The following is a 23,834-nucleotide window of genomic DNA, read 5'->3' as shown; positions in this document are numbered from 1 at the left end:
TGAGCGCACGCATACACACACACACACACACACACACGCACACACACATGCACATGCACACACACACACGCGCGCGCGCGCGCACACACACACAGATGTGGGTGTGTAGGATTTGAAGCCCAAGGCAAAGACCAGATCAATGAGAACTACAACCAGTCAACTCTTCACATCATGCTTTATCATTCAGCCACCAGATGTGATCCCTGTGTGTGTGTGTGTGTGTGTTCCGCCCTGGGCATCAATATGAGAATGGCTTGGATGGATGCTGTGATGCTTTTAAATTCACTGATAGTTTCAAACGCCCCCCCACACACACACACCCCGGGAAGATTAGATCTAATTTAAATTTAAGTATTTTTTTTTACTGATCAGTGACCAGAATAAAAAGATACTGAGACAGAGGGAGTGTGAGTAACACCCCACACCTGTAAACACTCACCCCTATCAATCCCCAACCCTACAACGCCCACCCCAATAACCCACTCACCCCATATCAATCCCCAACCCTACCACGCCCACCCCAATAACCCACTCACCCCATATCAATCCCCAACCCTACAACGCCCACCCCAATAACCCACTCACCCCATATCAATCCCCAACCCTACAACGCCCACCCCAATAACCCACTCACCCCATATCAATCCCCAACCCTACAACGCCCACCCCAATAACCCACTCACCCCATATCAATCCCCAACCCTACAACGCCCACCCCAATAAGACCACCCCACTAACCCACTCACCCCCTATTAATCCCCAACCCTACAATGCCCACCCCAATAAGACCACACTACTAACCCACTCACCCCTTATCAATCTCCAACCCTACAACACTCACCCCAATAAGACCACCCCACTAACCCACTATCAATCTAACAACCCTACAACGCCCATTTCAATAAGACCACCCCACTAACCCACTCACCCCATATCAATCCCCAACCCTACAACGTCCACCCCAATAACCCACTATCAATCCCCAACCCTACAACGCCCACCCCAATAAGACCACCCCACTAACCCACTATCAATCTACAACCCTACAACGCCCACCCCAATAAGACCACACTACTAACCCACTATCAATCTACAACCCTACAACGCCCACCCCAATAAGACCACACTACTAACCCACTCACCCCATATCAATCCCCAACCCTACAACGCCCACCCCAATAAGACCACACTACTAACCCACTATCAATCTACAACCCTACAACGCCCACCTCAATAAGACCACCCCAATAACCCACTCACCCCATATCAATCCCCAACCCTACATCGTCCACCCCAATAACCCACTATCAATCCCCAACCCTACAACGCCCACCCCAATAAGACCACCCCACTAATCCACTCACCCCCAACCAAACCCCGCCCCTACAACGCCCACCCCACTAACACACTCACCGCCTACCAAAACCCCCTACAATATCTATCCCAATAAAACCCACAGTATACTTAACCCCGCCCCCATTTAAAGCAGTCAGTGCTTATAATAATGTAAATATTTATTTTAGTTTAATGAATACTGTCTCTAGTTACCCTGACTACTCTCAGCTGTAATATTAGTTATGATTATTGTGTGTGTGCTATACTTTACTATCACTCTATGATGGTCATTATTAGGGTCATTAATTCATCGCTATGACTGCTGTTATGCTGTGGTGTAGACGCTGACTTCTTACATTTGTACTTCTCCTCCAGATGTCCTTTAGACAGAGAGAGGAGCCCGATCTTCATGGACAGCACACGGATCTTCCCACTGCGACCCCTACACACACACACACACACACACACACACACACACACACACACACACACACACACAGACAAACCATCAGTATCTAATACAATAAATACAATCTAACAAAATATTCACTAAAAAACTCCGCATCAGCAAATAACAATACACTGAATCATGAATTATTCAGTACTGCTATACAGTTCAGCATCTGATATGAATTATTCAGTACCTATTCTGAATGATTCAGTATCCAATATGAATGATACAGCACCTAATTTGAACTATTCAGTACCTAATCTGAATAAATAAGTACCTAATCTGAATGATAAAGTACCCAATAAGAATGATTCAGTACCCAATATATGAATGATTCAGTACCCAATATATGAATGAATCAGTATCTAATCTGAACTATTCAGTATCCACTATAAACGATTCAGTACATAATCTGAACGATTCAGTATCGACTATGAACGAATCAGTACCTAATCTGAATGATTCAGCACCTAATCAGAATTATTCAGTATCCACTATGAACGATTCAGTGCCTAATCTGAACGATTCAGTATCCACTAGGAAAGATTCAGTACCTAATCTGAATGATTGAGTACCTATTTTGAATTATTCAGTAACTATTCAAAAATGATTAAATTCTGCTATACATTTCAGTATCTAATTTGAATGATTAAATATCTATTATAAATAAATTGGTATTAGTCAATAATAATTAGTAATTACTAATTATTTGATATCTAAGGGTCATTCAGTAAACATATCATGTGACGAAGAACTTGTGAGAGTGAAAAGGAAGGTAGACGTGTGTTTGTCTTACGTGTCGTAGACGTTGAGGAGCCAGTTGAGACACATGTCCACACACAGAGGAACGTTGACCAGGTCTTTGTGCTCCTGCTCCAGGTCATCATACACTGAGGTCAGACAGTTGATGACCTCAGGAACTGACAGAGGACTGGAGTTGTTATTCAGCTTGTGCTGCTGAAACATCGACTGAGCCACATTCAGATCCAACAGGTCCACTGAGGGAGAGAGAGAGGGAGAGAGAGAGAGAGACTATTATAACATATAAGGACCTTTTACATAATGAAATGTGACGTGTAGAAAGCGAGAGAGGGTACGAGGGAGTAGCCGTGTCCCAAACTGCACCCTGTTCACTATCCCCTACATGCAAAAATCCAGCTCACTATCTAGAGCACTATTTTAGGGAACTGAATTCCACAAAGCAGTGAATTATGGGTATTCCATGTCCACTAAACAATTTGGCACCAAGTTTTCAACGTGTAGTGTACCAAAAGAAGTGTGCACTACATAGTGAGCAGGGCAGAGTTTCAGGCACAGCTAGAGAGTGAGTGAAAGAGAGACGTGAGAAGGCGAGAGAGAGAGAAATTAGTGAGTGACCGTGAGAGTGAGGGTGAATGTGTGTGTGAGTGGTGGTGGTGGGGTGGGGGGGTGGGGGGGTGATGCAGTGATGCAGTGAGAGCAGACAGATGGATAGAGGAGAGGAGAGAAGGAGCCGGCCTGCGCTTCCTGTTTACTACTTTAATTACACTAATTAACTATTCTCTAACGGGCAGACATGCAAATGAGCGAGGAAGAACACGAGACGGACGAAAAAAACATAAAAAAATAAATAAATAAACAAGAGAGAGAGAGAACCGTGACAGTGACGCACCCACACACACACACACACACACACACACACACACTCGGCGAGACAGAGACACAACGAACAATAGTGATGGTAATTGGGCCTCTCGGAGTTAATTGTGCTGACAGTGGAAGAAAAAGCTGTGATGCAGCTCTAATCAAACACACACACTATTTGGACAAAAGTATTGGGACACCTGCTCTTTCACTGTTTCCTCTGCCATTAAGGATGTAAAAAAAAAATGTATTAAATAAAAAGTTGTTCCTGCTTTTGTTGGAGTAACTGTGTCTCTACTGTCCAGGGAAGAAGGCTTTCTACTAGATTTTGGAGGAGGAGCATTGCAGTGAGGATTTGATTGTATTCAGCGACAAGAGCTGCGTTAGTCACCATCCAACCTCATCATCCCCCAACTCAGTATTTCAAAAGAACTGGATGGAGCTCCACCATCCACCATTCCTGGCATTAGGCAGCATGATGCCGATAGGTTCATCTAGGTTTATATGCTCCAGAGAGTCCTATTCTATTGGCAGTGCTTCAACATCAGCACTTATTTAGCCACACAAAAGAGCACTCATTTAAAACACACACACACACACACACACACACACACACTTACAGCAGAGGGCCTTCTGGAGCCGGCGGATCTTCATGGCTGTTCGGTATGCAGAGAAGCGCACGTGGTTCAGGTCAGCTGGACACACAGGGAGAGACGGTCAGTCAGGTGTGTAACCACTTCTCTTATCTTTTAATGCATATGTAATATCACCTCACACACACACACACTCGTAAAATGTGAACCTGGAAAGTGTGAGATGTGATTTAAAGTGATGGTTCGGCCAAACATCAAATATGTACAAGAACATCCCTCAAATCCCCCCAGAGCAGTCCAGACCCGTTTGGTGACTGAAGGTCACTTCTTGGATCTGGGTTTGAACTGGAGAGACGAGGCTAATGTAGCTAACAAGTAATGGAAGCTTATGTGCACCAATTTTAGCATCGTAGCTCCGCCTGCCTATATCCTACTTTATCCCTCTTGAACTGCAGGTCACTGAATGACCCAAAACCGTCATCATCTATTGTCACATGACCATTACCCAACCTCTCTTTAGCCCTTAGCTCTTAGCTCCACAGCTCAATGCTGCTGGGGGCCTTACACCCCTCTAGCCCACGCCTGGCATTATTAGACATGATACCAACAGGTTCATCTAGGTTTACCTGCTCCAGAGAGTCCTATTCTATTGGCGGTATTCTCCACAGGACTAGACAAGCTGTGTGTTTGTGTGTGTGCGTGCATTTGCACATCTGTGTCAGCGACGGATGCGGGCGTCCACAAACTTTTGGACACAGTGTATCATGAAAGGAAACCTTTCCTTTGAGAGAGAGAGAGAGAGAGAGAGAGAGAGAGACAGACAGTGACGGAGGGTGTGTGTGAGAGAGTAAGTGTGTGTATGCATGTGTGTGTTTTATCTCTTGTGTGGTCTCTCTCTCTCTCTCTCTCTCTCTCTCTCTCAATAGGACTGGACCGCTGGGACCCTCAGAGCTCCGACTGAGAGAGGTAGGTGTGTGTGTGTGTGTGTGTGTATTGTGCAGGTGTTCATGGCCAATTCAGGCAGTGTGTGGTAAATGGCTGTCAGCTGTCCTCTCAGTGGACGGAGATGTTTACGCAGTGGAGGCGGAGTGTGTGAGAGACGGTGTTCGGCTCAGTGTGGGAGCTGATGCTGGTGCTGGTGCTGGTGCTGGTGCAGCGGTGGAGTGTAAATAGTGTTAAACTCACCGAGGGACTGGTACAGCTCCGTCATTTTGGGATGATCCCAACACGTCGTCTGAGTCTGGTGGCTGGAGAGAGAGAGACGGGGGGGAGAGAGAGAGAGACAGGGGGAGAGAGAGAGAGAGAGAGAGAGACAGGGGAGAGAGATGAGCACATTTGTTCAAACCATCAAACATCCTTCCTCTGAAGCTCCACCCAACGAAATACCACATAACAGAGGAGGAGTTCCCACCCCTTTACACACTCGCTTCACGTTCAGTGAGCATCCTGATGACCTGGCAGCGGGTCTAAAAAACCGTCCTCTGGTGTGACATCACTGCTGATAAGGGATGAAAGCGTACTCGTTATCAATCCGTCATTTTCCTGCGTTTCATCAGCAATTCCGTAAACGCTCAAAATGAACTGAACCTAAACGTCTTCTAATAACCGAGCGATACGCATGGAGGGCTTTTTCAGAAATGACTGGATTATATCTGTAATCAAAAATCATTTAAAGCATAAAATAAGATAAACACTACATAGGACAAAAATATTGGGACACCTGCTCATTCACAGTTTCTTCCAACATCAAAGGTATTAAAAATAACTTATATAGAAAGCTTTTATATAGAGAGGGGGGAAAGAGATAGAGAGAGAGATAGGTAGAATGAGGTAGGGAGAGAGAGAGACGGGTAGAGAGAGGTATATAGAGAGGTAGAGAGAGAGAGAGAGAGAGAGAGAGAGAGAGAGAGAGAGAGAGAGGGGTATATAGAGAGCTAGAGAGAGAGACAGGTAGAAAGAGATATATAGAGAGGTAGAGAGAGAGGAAGAGAGAGAGGTATATAGAGAAGTAGAGAGAAAGGAAGAGAGAGAGGTATATAGAGAAGTAGAGAGAGCGAGAGAGGTATATAGAGTGGTATAGAGAGAGTTGGAGAAAGAGAGAGAGACAGGTAGAAACAGGTATATATATGGGGGGGGGGTAGATGACAGGTCCTCTAGTGGTGGTCTCGTGGGGGAAAGGGAACAGAAGTCTTCAGCAGGTGTTCATCATTATTCATCATTCCGTAGAATGGCTGACAGCCCCGTTCTGGAGGGGCCCTCTCTCTCTTTCTCTCTCTCTCTTTCTCTCTCTCTCGCTCTGCAGCCGCCCGAGACGCTGCCCGACTCAATCAGCCTCAAGATCACGACTGACACCACCAGTGGCCAAGCGCTCAAAAACACCTCTCACCCAGTCACATGCAAGTGGACACACACACACACACACACACACACACACACACACACACACACACACACACACACACACAGGTTGGCCTGGGAGTTCAACTGGAACTCTGCCAAGCAAAACCCCACATAGTGTAAAAGCCAGAGTGTGTGCTGTTAACACTCTCTGGTTACATTAGTGAAGTTAACAGACAAAAGTATTGGGACACCTGCTGAATTAGTGTTCCTTCTGAAATCAAGGGGATTAAAAACAGTTTATCCTACTTTGTCAGAGTAACTGTCTCTACTGTCCAGGAAAGAAGGCTTTCTACTAGATTTTGGGGGCGGAACACTGCTGTGAGGATTTGATTGCATTTAGCAACCAGAGCGATAATGAGGCCACCCCATCCCCAACTCACCCTAAAAGTATTGGATGTATTACCTCCGTCCATCATTCTAGAGATCCACAGATTCACTCCACAGCTCAATGATATGCATTTGCACATCCGTCTCTTAAAAGTATCTGAATGCATTGAGTAGAAGGGGTGTCCACAAACTTTTGGACACACAGGTTACATTGCGAAGCTAGCTTCTTTATATATCCTACTTTCAGATCTTACAGTTTCACTATATAAAACTCCAGCCCACCGGCTCGGTCAGAACAGCGCACGGACGCTGAAAAGGTCAGGTCCGGGTGGCTCCGTTTCAGCTGGACCTAGACTTTGGCCAAGGGCACAGAGACAAAGTGACAAAGCGGCGATTCTGGGCTCATTAAAGACAGCTTGCGGCTTCCCGGTTGATAATCCGCGGCGGCTGTGATAGCGCAGCCAGGAGATTGGAAACGGTGCCCTGTAGACAGTGGTGTGTTGGAGTGCCATGACCAGTGCGGGTCTCTGATGTGCGGCGTAATTACGCTCGTTAGTGCAATTAGAACCAACAAAGTACCTCCTCTGGCATTTCCTGTTTAGCTGGCTGTGCCCTTCAGACTGCAGATACTGATCACAGACCACAGAAACACCTCAAAGTCGTGGCTACAGCACGAGCAGAGAGGTAGGAGGCTGCTGACCGCAGTACGGATGTTTGGTGTCGGAGCGAGCTCTCCTATTGGTTATCTGGTACCGTCCGTATCACCCTCCCCAGGACCGGCGATGCGTCCGACACTATGAGGCTAAGTACTTCATACACACACACACTCTTGTCTCCTCCGCTACAGGTGATGCCAGCCAGCCACCACCGTGATGCAGCAACAGACACCTGTGCCAGCCTGTGACGAGGGCAGAGAGCGCCATCTACCCACCTGGAGAGAGCGCGGCCGATTGTGCTCTCCTGGACTCCGGCCGCTGATGGCAAAGTGGCATGGCTCGGGGGTTTGAACTCATAACCCCTGAGCAATAGTACCAGTGCATTCATGGCGCTGAGCCACTTGGAGCCCCCACCTGGTTGCTAGGTGCTTGCTATGGTGTTGCTACGGTATCCTGAGTGGATGATCATCCACCAACCTCATCTGCAAATCGGATCAAGCGCCAACCATCAATCCAGAGAACACAGTTCATTCACTGCTGCACAGCTCAATGCTGCTGGGGGGCTTTATACCCCCGTAAGTCCAGGCCTGGCATTAGGTGGCACGGTGCCAATCGGTTGGTGTCGGTCTGTCTGCTTCAGAGTGTCCTATTGTTTTGGCAGTACTTCTTCACTACAGGGTCTAGACAAGCTCTGTGTGTGTGCATTTGCACATCTGTCTCAGCAATGGGTGCAGCTTAAAGAAGCCGAATGCATTCATTAGACAGGGTGTCCAGAAATATTTGGACATGCGGTGTATGTTATGTTATGTGTGTGTTGAGCTTATTAGCCTTAAAATACTGGAACATAAAACAGGGGAATAGCTGATCCTGCACACACACACACACACACACACACACACACACACACACACACACACACACACACACATTCACTCACTGTCTTTCTCCTCTTAGAGTTTCTGTCTCTCACTATCTCACTTCTGTTGAGTCTTCTCAGATGTATTTATCTGTGAGCAGAAGTTCAGGGAGATAAGAGTTCTCCAGCTCCGCTCTCCCTGCTGGGGGAAAGAGAAACGCCTTCCCCTCAGACACTCCCGGCCCTCCCAAGCCCCCCCCCCCCAGCCCTCCCAGCCCCCCGGGCCTCGCTCTGTCCTCTCCTGCTCTCCGAGACTCAGACAATTAATTTCCCTGATTCAGCGAGCCAGTGTTCTGACACCTAGAAGCCCAACTATAGGGGTGTACTGGCGTGCCGTGGACAGCAAGCCACCATGCTGCTGTTATCATGGAAAATCACATTGCGATACACTCACACGAGAATGTTCCTGGAACCGGCAGCATTTTAAGGCCTAGAACACTGAACTGCTGCTGTAGAGAGCTAACCGAAGGCTGACATCAAAAAAAAATAAAAAATGAAAGCCACAAACCCAGCAGACCATGCCGCCGCCGCCCGAGAATTGCCGGTTCGAAGCCCAGGTCATGCTGCCTGCCATCAGCAGCCGGAGCCTGAGGGAGCACAGTTGGCCTTGCTCTCTCCGGGTGGGTAGATGTGGATTTTTTCACATGGAGGGGTTCGTGAACAGGACACAACTTCATCAGACACAGCTCAGCTCTTTCTTCGCCTCCCTATTTGGATCAAACTGGGCTGGGATTTCCAGAAATTTCCATTTAGGTTCCGGAATGGCCGAGCGAGCACGGCACTGAACACTCTCTCTAACTCTAACAGTTCAGATCGGTTAGTATAATATGGTTCTGGGAAAGTGGGCTCTACGCAGGTTCCACGCTGCCCTCTAGTGGAGAGCTTTTGGAGAAATCTCTCGGTTCGTTAAACAGCTGGTTTATGCTATATGCTATTTCAATTTCCCATCATTCCGACTCCTCCCATCCCTGGCGTGTATCCGCTGGCACGGTAGTCGCAGTGGTTTTCAGTTTCCAGCCCGGGAGTGTGTGTGCGCCACTGCCCTTGCCTTGTAAAATTCCACCAGGTCAAAGTGGTCTCGTCTGTCGGTGTGTATGGCAGCCTCGCGCCAGCGTCCGAGCCTTTCCGGCACGATGCACCTCTGATCCGAGCTCTCAGCCTGGCAGCCAACGGACAAATTGAGCTGTCACTCAAGAGCTCCTCGCCGTCAGCTTCCTGCTGAGTGTCTGATATTAACCTCTGACTTCACTCCGGTCATGATCACGCCGCGGCACGGGCGCCAAGAGGCCAGTGAGTTTTAATTAGGGATGGAGGCTTAGCCCGATCCCCAAACGCAGGATCAGGAGGGAGTCGCGGATGATGCTGATGAGGTTTTACAAAGGAAAGGGCACCGCTGTCAGTCTGAAGGCCAAGTACAGTCAGCTGAAATGGATTTCCACTGGAAGATGCAGCTTTAGTGATGAGAGAGAGCATCACAGGATACCGGGCTGGAGTCGTCTTTGGAACCCATGCGGTGTATTCTGTCTAAAGTTTGCGGACACCCCTTCTAATGAATGCATTCGGCACCTACTACTGACACAGGTATGCAAATTTACACTCACAGCTTGTCTAGTCCATGTAGAGACGTGCTGCCAATAGAATAGGACTCTCTGGAGCAGATGAACCTCGATGAGCCAAATGCCAGGCGTGGGCTAGAGGGGTGTAAAGCCCCCCTCAGCATTGAGCTGTGGGGCAGTGGAAGAGCTGTGTTCTCTGGAACGATGGATGGTGGAGCTCCATCCAGTACCTTTGGGATGAGTTGGAGAGTTGGGGATGATGGGGTGGGATGGTGATCATCATCATCATCATCATCATCATCATCATCCAACATCTTGACCTCACTAACGCAACTCTTGTCGCTGAATGCAACCAAATCCTCACAGCCACGCTCCTACTCCAAAATCTAGTAGAAAGCCTTCCTCCCTGGACTGGAGACACAATATGAATATTGCAGGTGTCCCAATACTTTTGTCAATTTAGTATATATAATCCCACAACACGATTCTGTTAAGATTATCGTCACGGTCACTCAAAACCTTGCATCTCCAAAATGTCACCCAAGATCCAAATCCGATCTCTCAATCAAAACCCCGCCCACTACAACCGAAACACCAGTAATTATTGCCATGCAATGGATTTCACGTGAAGTGACCGGGTATGACGCCTCCGATTTCAGCTAGTCGTGACCCGTTGGGGGGGGGGTTGGGGGGGTAAGAAGGTGGGGGATCTCTGGGTACGCTGGGCATGCTGGGAACGTGCTGAAAGGATCACTTTTATCACAGTATGTGGGATTAAGCCTCTGCATTATCCAGCAAGCACATCTGCCGCTGAGATCCAGCCCCCCCACGCTACTTTCTACAGCAGGTTAGCAGGAAAACGCTACAGCGAGCTGCACTAATACACTGGGACGCATGTGCTGAAGCGCCTGCAAATGCATGAGCATATGGCTGCTGTCATCCGGGTCTACAGAGATAGAGCGAGAGAGCGAGAGAGAGAGAGTGCGAGTTCATTTGGCAGCAATCACACAGACACACACTCGCACATACACACACAGCTGGTGTTGATGTCCTGAGCTGTAAGCCTGTAAACCCCCCCCCTTCCCCTCACTTTCATCTACTCTCCCTTCAAGTGCCAAGCTACAGGGCAAAGAGCCGCACCCAGCGCAGCACAGGTGTTCAACAGGACGCATCACCCCCCCACACACACACACATACACCCCGACCCATCCACCAATACCACCTTCCAGCTTTTATCACTGCCTCTCAGACCCATCTGTCCATCCATCGCCTTCCTCCTCTCTTAGCCTTCCTCTGCACTGGTCTGGTAGCTACTGGTCAGTCAGTGATCATGATCTGAAGCTGGGAGTTCTGGCTGGAGCTCGGCACCTTCTCCGGACGTAGGTGTTAGTGGGGAACCAACTAGATTAGGACAGGACTGAAAGGACAAAAGTATTGGGACGAATGCTCCAGAGAAGGCATTGATTTGATCGCATTCAGCGACAAGAGTGCTGGTGAGGTCAGGATGTTAGATGGTCAACAGTCCACCCCATCAACCCCCAACAGAGCTCTAGTGTAGCTGTAGTGTAGGTGGCCCTCAAAGGAGTAAGCATGAGCTCACAACTTCCCACTCAATTTGTGTTGTATATCAAAATCTAGGAGACGGCCGGAATTGATCAGATTTATCTTGCGCGAGTGTGCACAAGTGGTCATTTACCAGAGTACTAGAGTAGATCCAGATACTATCGGGATCTGAAAAGCATGTTAATGCCAGGTGTAAATAGGCTCTGTCGCCATTCTCTCTCACTTTCATTTTCCCAATCTGTTCGGAAAGTAAAGTATCCCACAACTATGCTCTCACATACCAAACCAAACCCCTCAACTGACCGCACAGGATGTGTTGCAATGTCTCTGAATCTCCGAGCCAATGACCTCCTCCGCAGAGGCTGAACTCAAAACTTCAGTAGCCTCTCAGCATCCTGGTTAAAAGCCAGCAGGAAGATTCTATTCCTGTTCGTAAACTTGGCTAACAGCAGGTGCTGCGGAGGCACGCTGAGATCTTACACAGCCATGAACCAGCACACAGCTGGTAGAGAGGAGGAACAGAGGTGTGACTTACCAACTATGTGTGTGTGTGTGTGTGTGTGTGTGTGTGTGTGTGTGTGTGTATCAGGTATCAGGACCTGGCCTGAAAAAATGAGTTAACCTACAGGACCAACAGACGGCTTCTACAGCTGAAACCCAACTGTATGTTGCTCTTGGTCAAATACAGCTCTTAAAGGATTTCAGCACCAGTCATGTTGGACAGCAACTGCAGCAAACAAGAATCCACACGCATATACAGTATAAATATATATATATATATATATATACACACACACACACACACACACACACTCACACAAACATAAATACATGCACACACACAGTGTGTGTGACAGAATGACCCATGGGCCACCGCTGTAATGTCATTAGAGGCCCTCAATGTACAAGAGGCCCATTCTCGGTACACCTTCACCTCAGCAGCTCTACAACATCCCATGAAGTTTCCTGCACTTTCCGATTCTACCCCCCATTCTACCCCCCACCCGGGTCCCATCAGTCAAATCGCATCCTTTGCCCATGACTACGTTTCTGCACTCCGCAACAGCTGACTGGTGTGCTCGCTTATTCATTCATACGTACAGTAAACCCAGTCACGTGGCGTCTGTGATGTCCCGGACCGAGGGGGTGGTCATAATATGACCGTTACAGTGGGTGAAGAGTGGGAGCATCTCGGAAATCGCTGACATAGTGGGATGTTCTAGAGCCAGCGGGTTGGTGCGATCGGATTGGGCCACTGTGGAGCTAACGGTCACCTAATGCAGTCCATAACACGACGTCTCGCTAGTGTCATCCAGGCCAAGGGTGATCATTGCCACTGTTAGACTGGTGGTCATAATGTCATGATTTATGTGTGATGTAGACACATACACACACATACTATATACACATGCTGCAGTGGTTTGTGGTGTATGTATGTGTGTGTGTGTGTGTGTGTGTGTGTGTGTGTGTGTCAGTGGCACTCACTTGATATAGTAGGGCACTTTATTCTGGGATACTGCTCTCTGCCAGGGCAACTGGACCGAAGCTGTGGAAACACACACAAATAATTAGGACATCCTCCATGCTGGCGTTGATTCATTTCACCTGAAATAAAAGCTCATTTTTCGGCCGTTTGACGATAACCTCCTCTTAACTTGACACAGGCCGGACTCTCTCGGCTTCGATGGTATTCGATGGTTCTAGCTCACCGTGTATTAGTCAGTGCTGGCCTGGTTTAAAATGAGCCTGTTCAGAAGTCTATAGACCCACACACTACCGACACTGAGCGGCTGAACGACTGCGTGGGCACTGGAATCGCAAGTGTGAGATGATCTAGGCATCAGGCTTGGACGCCTGGATGCTAACCCTTGCGGTGTAAGGGGGTCGGATGTGGGGGCCGTGGTTGGATGACGTGCAATGCTGTAGTGGTGCTTCAGCAGCTCATATTTGGGCCAAAACCCCTGCACTGGAGCTTTGAGACCCCCGAGGATCCAGCAGACTGGATTTGCAGGAGCCGGAGCCGGAGCCAGCAGCCGGAGCCAGAGCCTGAGCCTGAGAGAGCACAACTAGCCTTGCTACATCTCTCAATCTCTCCTCTTATCACTCCAGTGAAATTCTGGCCGGTACGGGCGTCTGCTAGCCGAGGCGTCAGAGCTGGGTAGCCGGCGCTTTACCTGGTTCGAAAAGAGGTGGTGGCGCATGGACCAAATCTGGAGAAGGCATGCCGGGAGTACAAGCAGGTTGTAAGATCTTCAGCTCTTCAGCTAAGGTCTCCATTTAGTCTCCAGCTAGCTTGTGCTGTGTGCGTCTTCAACCCCCAGGGCCTCCTAGATGATGGTCACCCTGGCCGCTGCAGAGAGCTATTGCGCAGTAAATCTGTACAGCGGCTGGCCTGGACCTCTCCAACTAACTGCAACAGCTGCGTTAACCGCAGGCTTGTCTCAGGGGGAAGGACTCGCTGGCCCGAAACTGAATCACTTGTGATTAAATAAATGGACAATTCATGTCGTGCGGTGCTCAGTCATTGAGATGCCTGGCAAGTCAGTATATCCCACTGTGAAGTGGGCCGCAAGTTCATGTGTGGGAGTATTTTGAAGCCCACGGCCGACGCTCATCACGCCTGAAGGCTGAAGTGTTTGTGAGCAGAGATCGACGCGAGTAGGGAACTCATTCAAACATGAAAGCTCATGAGCTAAAGTGGTTGCCGAGCTCCTCACTGAACAACGTAAGGTTTAAAGCGGGACTGAAGAGCAGAGATTAGCGCTCTTGAACCGACTGAAGCCCCGCCCACACCATCTCCGATTGGCTGACAATTTACGGCAAGAAGCTTTAGCATTTGATCTTCAGAACAGATGCGATTTACTATATATTTAACTGTTAGCTTAAGAATACTATGTTGACAAAAGTATTGGGACACCTGCTAATTCATTGTTTCTTATGAAAAAAAGTTGATGCTACTGTCCAGGGAGGAGGGCTTTCTACTGGATTTCAGAGGAGGAGGAGCAGGAGCATTAGCAAGGTCAGGATGTTGGATGATGATCACCCCCAACCCCTCAACTTATCCCAAAAGTATCCATCGTTCCAGAGAACACAGTTCTTCCACTGTATATAGAAGGACCCCTTTTGGTTCCAAGCACTATCAAAGCTCTGTGTGTGTGTGTGTGTGTGTGTGTATAGCTCCGAGCTCCTCAGGTGTCTTTCTTAATAAAAATGAATTGCAAAGTGTGTTTAGCCTCAAACACAACTCCCATGTGCTTCCATAAACTGTGTGTATATGCACTCTGAAGGCAAGAGGGGGGGGGGGGGTGAATGGATGGGGATGTGGAGAAGGTGGAATAATGACCTTGTAGTTATTCATTACTGAAGTCTCTCTGATTGGGTGCGGGTGGGATTGGGAGCTTCTTTTGGGCTGGTCACTCTGGACCCGGTTCTGAAGCCTTTCTGATCAGCATTTTGAATCAACACCGTCTTACGCCAAAGTTCACCAATTTAGTCCTTTCCAAATCCCAGTTATATACCAAATATATCCTCATCTACTATATGGACAAAAGTAATGGGACACCTACGCATTCCCATTACACCTACAGTAGCTTTTTTATGACATCCCATTCTGACAACCCCTAAGCATTAATATGGAGTTGACCCCCCTTTGCTCTGGAGACTACACCTGTGTAAACATGCATCCCGATACTTTTGTCAATATGGTGTACATACAGTACAGAGTGTGCAGGCATGAGGGGCACACATGTGGGTGCTGAAACACTTATGGATCACTGCTCTAGGAGTGTGTGTGTCTTTGTGTGTGTGTGTGTATGAGAGACATACTGGAGAGGAAGTGTTGTGAAGAGGGTCCAAAGTCTCTGTGTGCTTCCTGTAACAGCTTCAGCCTCTCCTCTATAGAAGCCTGGGGAGGGACAGAAGGGGGAGGGGGGCAGAGAGAAAGACAGAGACTGAATCAGTGTTTTGTACATCAACTTGGACTTATCGGTGTCTCACACACACACACACACACACACACGCACACACACACACACACACACACACACACACACACACTTCTCAATCTGTCTATAGTGTATTCCCATTCCTTTCAAATGAGAGACTCTGTGGGACTGAGATACTGACACCAAAGACACTTCACAACAAACTCTGACACACACACACACACACACACACACACACACACACACACACACACACACACACACACATTTCCACCCTCCCCACTGAGGCTAGTTTATAAAAAAAGAGCCCCTTCATAAAACCAATAATTAATATTTAATATATCATTAATAATGGGTGGTCCTATGCAAATGTGCTCATAACACTGACATAGTGACATCACAACCAGCTGCATGTATAGCAACCAAGCTAAGCTTCCACATGTGGGCAGGAGCTTTTATGGCATCCAATTCTAAACCTATAGGCATTATAATAAGGTGTTGGTCCCCATATTGGTCCCTGTATGCTTTGCTCTAAATTCAACGATAAAGAGGTGTGTCCCAATACTTTTGTCCATGTAGTGTATATGCAGTACCGAGTCTGCAGGCACCCATTTATCATTTCAAATCAATTAGACATAGAAAAAAAAAGGATTCAATGGATGGTCTTATGCAAATGTGACATTACAACCAAGCACATGCTATTAAAGCAACACTATGTAGCATTTCTACCCTAAAATACTAGATTCAGGTGCATATGGAGAAGTGGGCTGACAAACGCTCGCGGGAACTGCGTAACACTGCGTAACCAGAGGCATGTCTGTAGAAATCTGTAGTATTACTCAACCACCTCGGTCCACATGCTTCATTCACTCAGCTTGTCCAGAAAAACGTGCCCTTTAGTGGTGTCTCAAAGTGTGAATTGCACTTCCTGACTGTAGGGGGAGCCCAGGAGCAAGAAATGCCAATTTTGCAGAGTGTTGCTTTAATACAAAAAGGGGAATTAATGCTACTGTCCCTTTAAAAAATGACTACACACGAACAGAGTGGACTTAGTTAGCAGAGGGAAGACCTTCCTGGTCCTTGAATCTGGATGATGATCAGCTGACCATATCTGAGATCAACACCACCACCCCTTCACCCAAACACACACACACACACACACACACACACACACTCACACACACAGAGCTGACAATGAGCCAGAGTCTGTCCTTCAGATGCTCACAGCAACATGGGCGAGAGAAAGTGAGAGAGTGAGAGAGAAAGAGAGACAGAGAGAGAGAGAGTCTGATTAATGGCAAATGAAACATTGACGTATGAACAGAGGACTGAATGAAGGACGCATAAGTGATGACAAAACAAGAAACACAGAGGAAGAGGCATGAGGGGAAGAAAACAGGAAAAAAAGACGGCATGGGGGAAGGAGGGGTGGGAGTGGAGGAAATCTGGAGAAGGGTGGGGAAGAGAGAAGAGGGGAGATGAGGAGAGGAGAGTGGGAAGGAGAGCATGGGGGAAAAGAGAGAAAGGTGTGCAGTAGCAGTATTAGTAGAGAGCATCAGTAGTAGTGGTGGTGGTAGTAGTATTAGAAGAGGTAGTAGTAGTAATGGTAATAGTAGTAGCAATGGTAGAAGTGATAGCAGCAGTAGTAGAAGTAATAGAAACAATCACAGTAGTAGTATTAGAAGAGGTAGTCTTAGTAATGGTAGTAATGGTAGCAATGGTAGTAGTAGTAGCAGTAATAGTAGTAGTAGCAGTAGCAGTAGTAATGGTAGTAGAAGTAACAGAAACAATCGCAGTAGTAGTATTAAGGGTAGTAGTAGCAGTAACCGTAGAAGCAGTAGCAGTAATGGTAGTAGTAACTGTAGTAGTAATAGTAACCGTAGAAGTAGTAGGAGTCATAATAATGGGAGTAGCAGCAGCAGTAGTATTAGCAATAGTAGCAGTAGTAATAGCAGTAGTAATGGCAGTAGTAATATAGCAGTAGTAATGGCAGTAGTAATAGCAGTAGTAATGGCAGTAGTAATATAGCAGTAGTAGCAGTAGTAATATAGCAGTAGTAATGGCAATAGCAATGGCAGTAGCAGTAGTAGTATTGGCAGTAGCAGTAGTAGTATTGGCAGTAGCAGCAATCGTAATGACAGTAGCAGTAGTAATGTCAGTAGGAGTAGTAATGGCAGTAGGAGTAGTAGTAATAGCAGTAGGAGTAGTAGTAATAGCAGTAGGAGTAGTAGTAATAGCAATAGCAGTAGGAGTAGTAGTAATAGCAGTAGTAATAGCAGTAGGAGTAGTAGTAATAGCAGTAGTAATAGCAGTAGGAGTAGTAGTAATAGCAGTAGGAGTAGTAGTAATAGCAGTAGTAATGGCAGTAGCAGTAGTAGTAATAGCAGTAGGAGTAGTAGTAATAGCAGTAGGAGTAGTAGTAATAGCAGTAGTAATGGCAGTAGCAGTAGTAGTAATAGCAGTAGTAATGGCAGTAGGAGTAGTAGTAATAGCAGTAGTAATGGCAGTAGCAGTAGTAATGACAGTAGGAGTAGTAGTAATAGCAGTAGTAATGGCAGTAGCAGTAGTAATAGCAGTAGGAGTAGTAGTAATAGCAGTAGGAGTAGTAGTAATAGCAGTAGTAATGGCAGTAGCAGTAGTAGTAATAGCAGTAGTAATGGCAGTAGGAGTAGTAGTAATAGCAGTAGGAGTAGTAGTAATAGCAGTAGTAATGGCAGTAGCAGTAGTAATGACAGTAGGAGTAGTAGTAATGGCAGTAGGAGTAGTAGTAATAGCAGTAGTAATGGCAGTAGGAGTAGTAGTAATAGCAGTAGTAATGGCAGTAGGAGTAGTAGTAATAGCAGTAGTAATGGCAGTAGGAGTAGTAGTAATAGCAGTAGTAATGGCAGTAGCAGTAGTAATGGCAGTAGGAGTAGTAGTAATAGCAGTAGTAATAGCAGTAGTAATGGCAGTAGTAATGGCAGTAGTAATGGCAGTAGCAGTAGTAATGGCAGTAGGAGTAGTAGTAATAGCAGTAGTAATGGCAGTAGCAGTAGTAATGGCAGTAGGAGTAGTAGTAATAGCAGTAGTAATGGCAGTAGAAGTAGTAGTAATAGCAGTAGTAATAGCAGTAGGAGTAGTAGTAATAGCAGTAGTAATAGCAGTAGTAATGGCAGTAGTAATGGCAGTAGTAATGGCAGTAGCAGTAGTAATGGCAGTAGCAGTAGTAGTAATAGCAGTAGTAATGGCAGTAGCAGTAGTAATGGCAGTAGGAGTAGTAGTAATAGCAGTAGTAATGGCAGTAGGAGTAGTAGTAATGGCAGTAGCAGCAGTAAAGTACCTGCAGTAAGTTCCAGCGTGTGTTCAGGTTGTCCAGCTGTCTGCTGCTGGTGGATGAAAGCTGAACATCCAGAGGAGCCAGTTCACTCGCCACAGAGTTCACTGCTGAAACCTCCTGCTTCAGAGGGGCCACTTCATCCCGGAACGCCTACACACACACACACACACACACACACACACAGTTAAGTATCACTAAGATACCAGGTTTAAAAGCTTGAGTCAATCAGAGCGCTCTGTTATCGGGTCAGACACACAGACCTGAATGAAAGTTTTTAAATATTTTAATGGACGTCAAAAACAACAACAACAACAACAACAACAATCACGACCAGCAACAAACCACTGACCTGTAAACCACGGCGGCGCGGAGAACCTGACTCTAACAGACCTTTCACAACTGCAATTACTGCTGTTTACCACCAGAGCCTCGCCCCTTCCAAACTCCTGACAAAGGCTTTTGACTCCCAAACTGGCTAAACTTTCCTGATGATGCATAAAGGAAGATCTATTCAGGCACTGGAGGTCAGACTCCAACTGAAGACCCCCAACGCCTGTAAAATCATTAGTCACTCTTAATTAGCTGACCTTTGGGCCCGGTGTGAGGTGAAGCTTCTCCGACGTGCGGAGGAGATTCAGAAAGCACGGCCGTAACCATGGATATAAAGACTAACTGTTCTACAAACAAAACTCCAGCTCCTTCCACTGTGTTCTGGAGAACATTCGGCAATACAGTCCAAACACTGCAGGATTTTACCATTTTGCCAGTGTTAGGTGGTCTCTGTTGGCATACTTGGCATACAGTCATATGCTAGACCATATTTAAACATCTGGACATTTAGCCTACAATTAGAACCAGGTGCAGAACATCATCTGCAGATGGACGTTGAGGCGAGTGGTGAGGATCGCCATGGCCAGACCCAAAGATCTCAGAGCAAAGAGCTCAGAGTGGCTCAACGATCTAATGTGCTACCACTATGGACCAGGGAGGGGTTGCTTTGCCATCAGCAGATGGAGTCTAGGAGAGCACAACTGGCCGTGCGCTCTCCGGGTGGGTAGATGGCGCTCTCTACTCTCAACGCTCTTGAAGCAACGTTGGCCATCACAGGCGTCTGTGAGCTGGTGTGGTGGAGCTGGGGACCCGGTGCTTTCCTCAGAGCGCGTCGGCTACCCGGAGACATATGTTAAGCCCTTACCCTCCTGGTGTTATGGGGCATTGCCACAGCTAGGGGGTGCTACAAGGCTACAGGTGGGTTAATTGGCAGCACCAGATTTAGAGTTCTTCGACCTCAAATCTCTTAATTCCTGGAATCTAAAGGGGTTCTTCTAGTGGTTCTTACTGCACCTTAAATTTTTTGAGATAGTACATGTCTGTTTTTTCTGATCTGGTCAGTCGAGAGCTGAGCACGTACGCATCACCGTTATCGGTCATCTTTGAGTATGGCCAGTGAATCATCAGCGGATAGTCTCAGGACAGATGTGCGTTCACACTGATATCAGATATGGGTCACTTGCAAACCTGTACGTGAGCTGCCAAGCAGCAGTATTCGCAGCAGCAGCAGCATCTCTGACCCACAGCAGAACCTCCGATCATTAATGATGACTCACGGTGGTCTTGTCGATGTGGTCCTGCAGTGAGTCAATCAGGAGGTCTCCTACAGGCTGCCAGCAGGCTTTGACGTCCTCAGGGTGGGTTAGGTGAAGGTCCAGCTGATCCATGGCGCTCTGCAGGTCTTGCAGTTTCTCCAGAGCTCGCTCCACCTGCTCGTGCCATCCGCCCACGTGCCCCAGAAGCCTCTCCCAGCGCTCCCGGACCTCCGCTGCCTGCTTACGGATCGCCCTGGCCACCCGCTGGGCCTTCTCCTCTGGAGACAGCTCTGAGGGGGATTAAAAAGACATTTAAGAGATGCTGAAGCCTCGGCAGCATTAGCATATTAGCACAACAGGCACTGCAGATTCATACTGGATTAAAATCACAGTCAAGACAGTAAAAACGACACACTGCAAATTCATACTGGATTTAAATCAATGCACAACTTCAATTATTACTGTCATACTAAAAAAACTGCACACTACTGATTTATACTGGGTGAAAATCACTGTCAGACTGTAAAGTCGACACATACTACAGATTCATACTGGGTTTAAATAACTGTCAGGCTCTCAGACTGTAAAAATGACCATATTCATACTGGGTTAGAATTAGATCAGACAGCAAAAACGACACATATTGCAGTCTTATACTTGGTTAAAACCAATGTCAGACTCTCAGACTGTAAAAAGATTACATACTGGGTTAAATTCATGGTCAAAACATTAAAAAATAACAACTGCAAAATTCATACTGGGTAAAACCAATGTCTCGGATTGCAAAAACGGCATAAATTACAGATTCATACTGAACTAAAACTAAAACGTCAGATACTCTGTAAAAATGTCATGAACTGCAGATTCATACTGGGTTAAAATCACAGTCAATCCTGTGAAAACAACAACTGCAAAATTCATACTGGGTTAAAAAAATGTCAGACTATCAGATTACAAAGACAACATTCACTACAGATTCATGCTGGATTAAAAACAATGTTAGACCTTTAGACTGCAAAAACTAAATTCACTACAGATTCATACTGGATTAAAACTAACATCAGACACTGTGAAAGACTGAAAACATGTACTGCAAAATTCATACTGGGGTAAAAAAGTCAGATAGTAAAAACAACACACTATGCAGATTCATACTGGGTGAATTTACTAGTATTAACCCAAGCTAACCCTCTAGCCAGTAGCTACCATACCATTCTCAATACAACGATACAATGGCATACACTGTGACGCAATTTGACACAACAATCTGTGGTAGCATCTGTTGACGACCAATGACCGAGACGACTAGTCCCTTGGTGATGACCATCATGATCATTATTTATTTATTTATTATTATTATTTTTTTAACTCTAACGATTCACACCAGGCTGTTAACGCTAGGTCCCGCAGTTCTTTCCTGTTATTGTCCTTCCAGAATAAACATCACACACACACACAGTCACAGCAGACTGAGCTCAGTGGTGGCGTCTGTATCTTACACACATGAATATATGGAGCATATGGAGTGTCATGCAGAGCGCCAGCCGAAGCCTGAGGCGCGATAGGTGTGCGTTCAGTCAGTCCAAATGAACCGATCACGGCTCCTCAGATCAGTCAATACGTCTGAGCGAGAGCAGACAGGACTGAGGAACGCACACTTCGTCTGTAAGTCAAACAGCAGGGCGGAGACCGGGGAGATGAAAGAAGCTGATTGGACAGCCCGGGGGGATGACTTCTCAGTGAACTCCTTTGGCATCGGCGGGATAATTACATTGGGCTGTAGATATCTGAACCTCCACTGACTCAAATGACCCAGCTTGATTTAACTAAAGTGAAGCGATTCCAATGCAACCTGACTGAACGGAACCGGATCGGGCCGTCTAGGAGAACACAGAGCGCAACTGATAGATACAGTACAGTGTAAAAGTCACCGATCAGCCATAACATTAGTACCAGTACATATTAGGCAGCAGGTGAACAGTCAGTTCTTGAAGGTGATGTGCTGGAGCCATTTTGACAAGAACCAGGCTGCGATGTTCTAGAGGACTGGGTCAGACCATCCTCAAAAAACATCAGGCAGGTCTTGTGGGGTTCCCTTGTTCCCTCGTTTCCTCAGTACCTACCAGAAGTGCTCCAAGAAAGGACACCTGGTGAACCAGTGATAGGATCATGGATGCTTATAGAGGCCCAGCCCACCTCACAACTTACAGGACTCTGCTAAGGTTACACCAGTGTCTCAGTGTCAAATGCCATAGGAGGCCTTTAGAGGTCTTGTGGACTCTATGCCTCGAATGGTCAGATCGGTTGTAGTGGCAAAAGGGGCATCTACTCAATATTAGGCATTAGGTGGGCCTAATGTTATGGCTGATTGGTATTTGATTTGCCACTAAATGAGATCAACAGAAGCTTCCGCAACTAACTAATATCAGATGCGTGAGTGTTCAGAACGTCCGACTTTGCCCCAATTACAGCTTCCATTCTTCCTTCAAAACACATCACCTCAGCTGTTAAACATGGTGGTGGTGGTGCTCTGAAATCTGCAGGGAGATTTTTTTTCCACGCCTCCACAGTTGAGTCACAGTCAGAGCATTTTCTGCTTCTAACCATCCAAAAGTAATCCAAACACATTCAATGATGCTGAGGTCTGGACCACCGGGGTGGTCAGTCCGTTGTTCTGAGAATAGCAGTGGCTTCAGCTTGGTCCTCTGTTTGTCTGCTCACAGTGCTGAGGTAGTCGTCCTCTCACAGCAGAAGCATAACGTCTCCAATCTGAAGCGGGGTGGAGCTTGATGCTGCCTCCTACTTTTGCAAATATAAGTTAATCCAAATTTGGCACAATGCCAGACTTACTTATTATATCAAGTATCTGTGCAATGTTGGATATATGCTTATTATAGCATTCCTAGGAATCCCGTCTGCTTGTAAAGCTGCATGGGGTCGGAGATATAAAAAAATAAGAGGAACCTGGTATGGAATAAGGATCATTAATTTATGTAATTAATTTTTTAAGCCCCTTTCTCTTTACATAGCTCTTCCACATAAAGCCTACTTGTATAGTTTGGCCTCTTTCAAAACCAAAGTAATCCTTAAATGAGTCCATTACTAACATGATCAACTGCGCTAGGTCTATTATGAGCAGGGAAATTACGCCGATCTCCAAAACAGCCGAAGAAAATGCTAATTTTCAAGCTACATCACTGCTAGTCCCCGTTATTAGCTAAAGGCAAACAGAGCTGCCCGGCCTGAAAGCCTAAAATCGTTCCATATCGACGTGAGGGATCACACATACACTCGCCACGCTATCCGATGTTTGATCTGTGACTTAAGTTAGCATGGCTAACACGTCCCTGAGTGTGTGTCCGGAGCTTTGCTCAGATTACACCCGCACACGCACACTGGGCTCGGCCAGTAAGAGACCACGAGTATCCCAGACCCATCACAGGCTCAGCTAAAGTTACATCAAACACTCCGCCCAGAGGGACCGTCACTGGCAAAGAGAGTGTGTGTGTGTGTGTGTGTGTGTAATGTTGTGATGTGATGTGTGTGTGTGTGTGTGTCCCCTCAGAGA

General features: G+C 46.8%; 1 protein-coding gene across 1 annotated transcript in view; it reads right to left on the bottom strand.

Annotated features, from left to right (window-relative positions):
* Window positions 1–23,834, bottom strand: part of utrn (utrophin) — a 266,197-nt gene that overhangs the window by 95,348 nt on the left and 147,015 nt on the right. The window contains exons 57-64 of the mRNA XM_072696066.1: window positions 20,288–20,556; window positions 18,684–18,830; window positions 15,246–15,324; window positions 12,906–12,966; window positions 5,188–5,249; window positions 4,030–4,104; window positions 2,583–2,784; window positions 1,690–1,777 (exon numbers count right to left, since the gene is read on the bottom strand). Coding sequence (XP_072552167.1) covers window positions 1,690–1,777; window positions 2,583–2,784; window positions 4,030–4,104; window positions 5,188–5,249; window positions 12,906–12,966; window positions 15,246–15,324; window positions 18,684–18,830; window positions 20,288–20,556 — 983 coding nt within the window. The remainder of the gene's footprint in view (window positions 1–1,689; window positions 1,778–2,582; window positions 2,785–4,029; window positions 4,105–5,187; window positions 5,250–12,905; window positions 12,967–15,245; window positions 15,325–18,683; window positions 18,831–20,287; window positions 20,557–23,834) is intronic.

This window comes from Salminus brasiliensis, chromosome 14, assembly GCF_030463535.1.
Source record: "Salminus brasiliensis chromosome 14, fSalBra1.hap2, whole genome shotgun sequence".
Lineage (NCBI taxonomy): Eukaryota > Metazoa > Chordata > Actinopteri > Characiformes > Bryconidae > Salminus > Salminus brasiliensis.
Note: the sequence above shows the minus strand (reverse complement) of the source record. Positions and strands in the feature narration are given on the sequence as shown.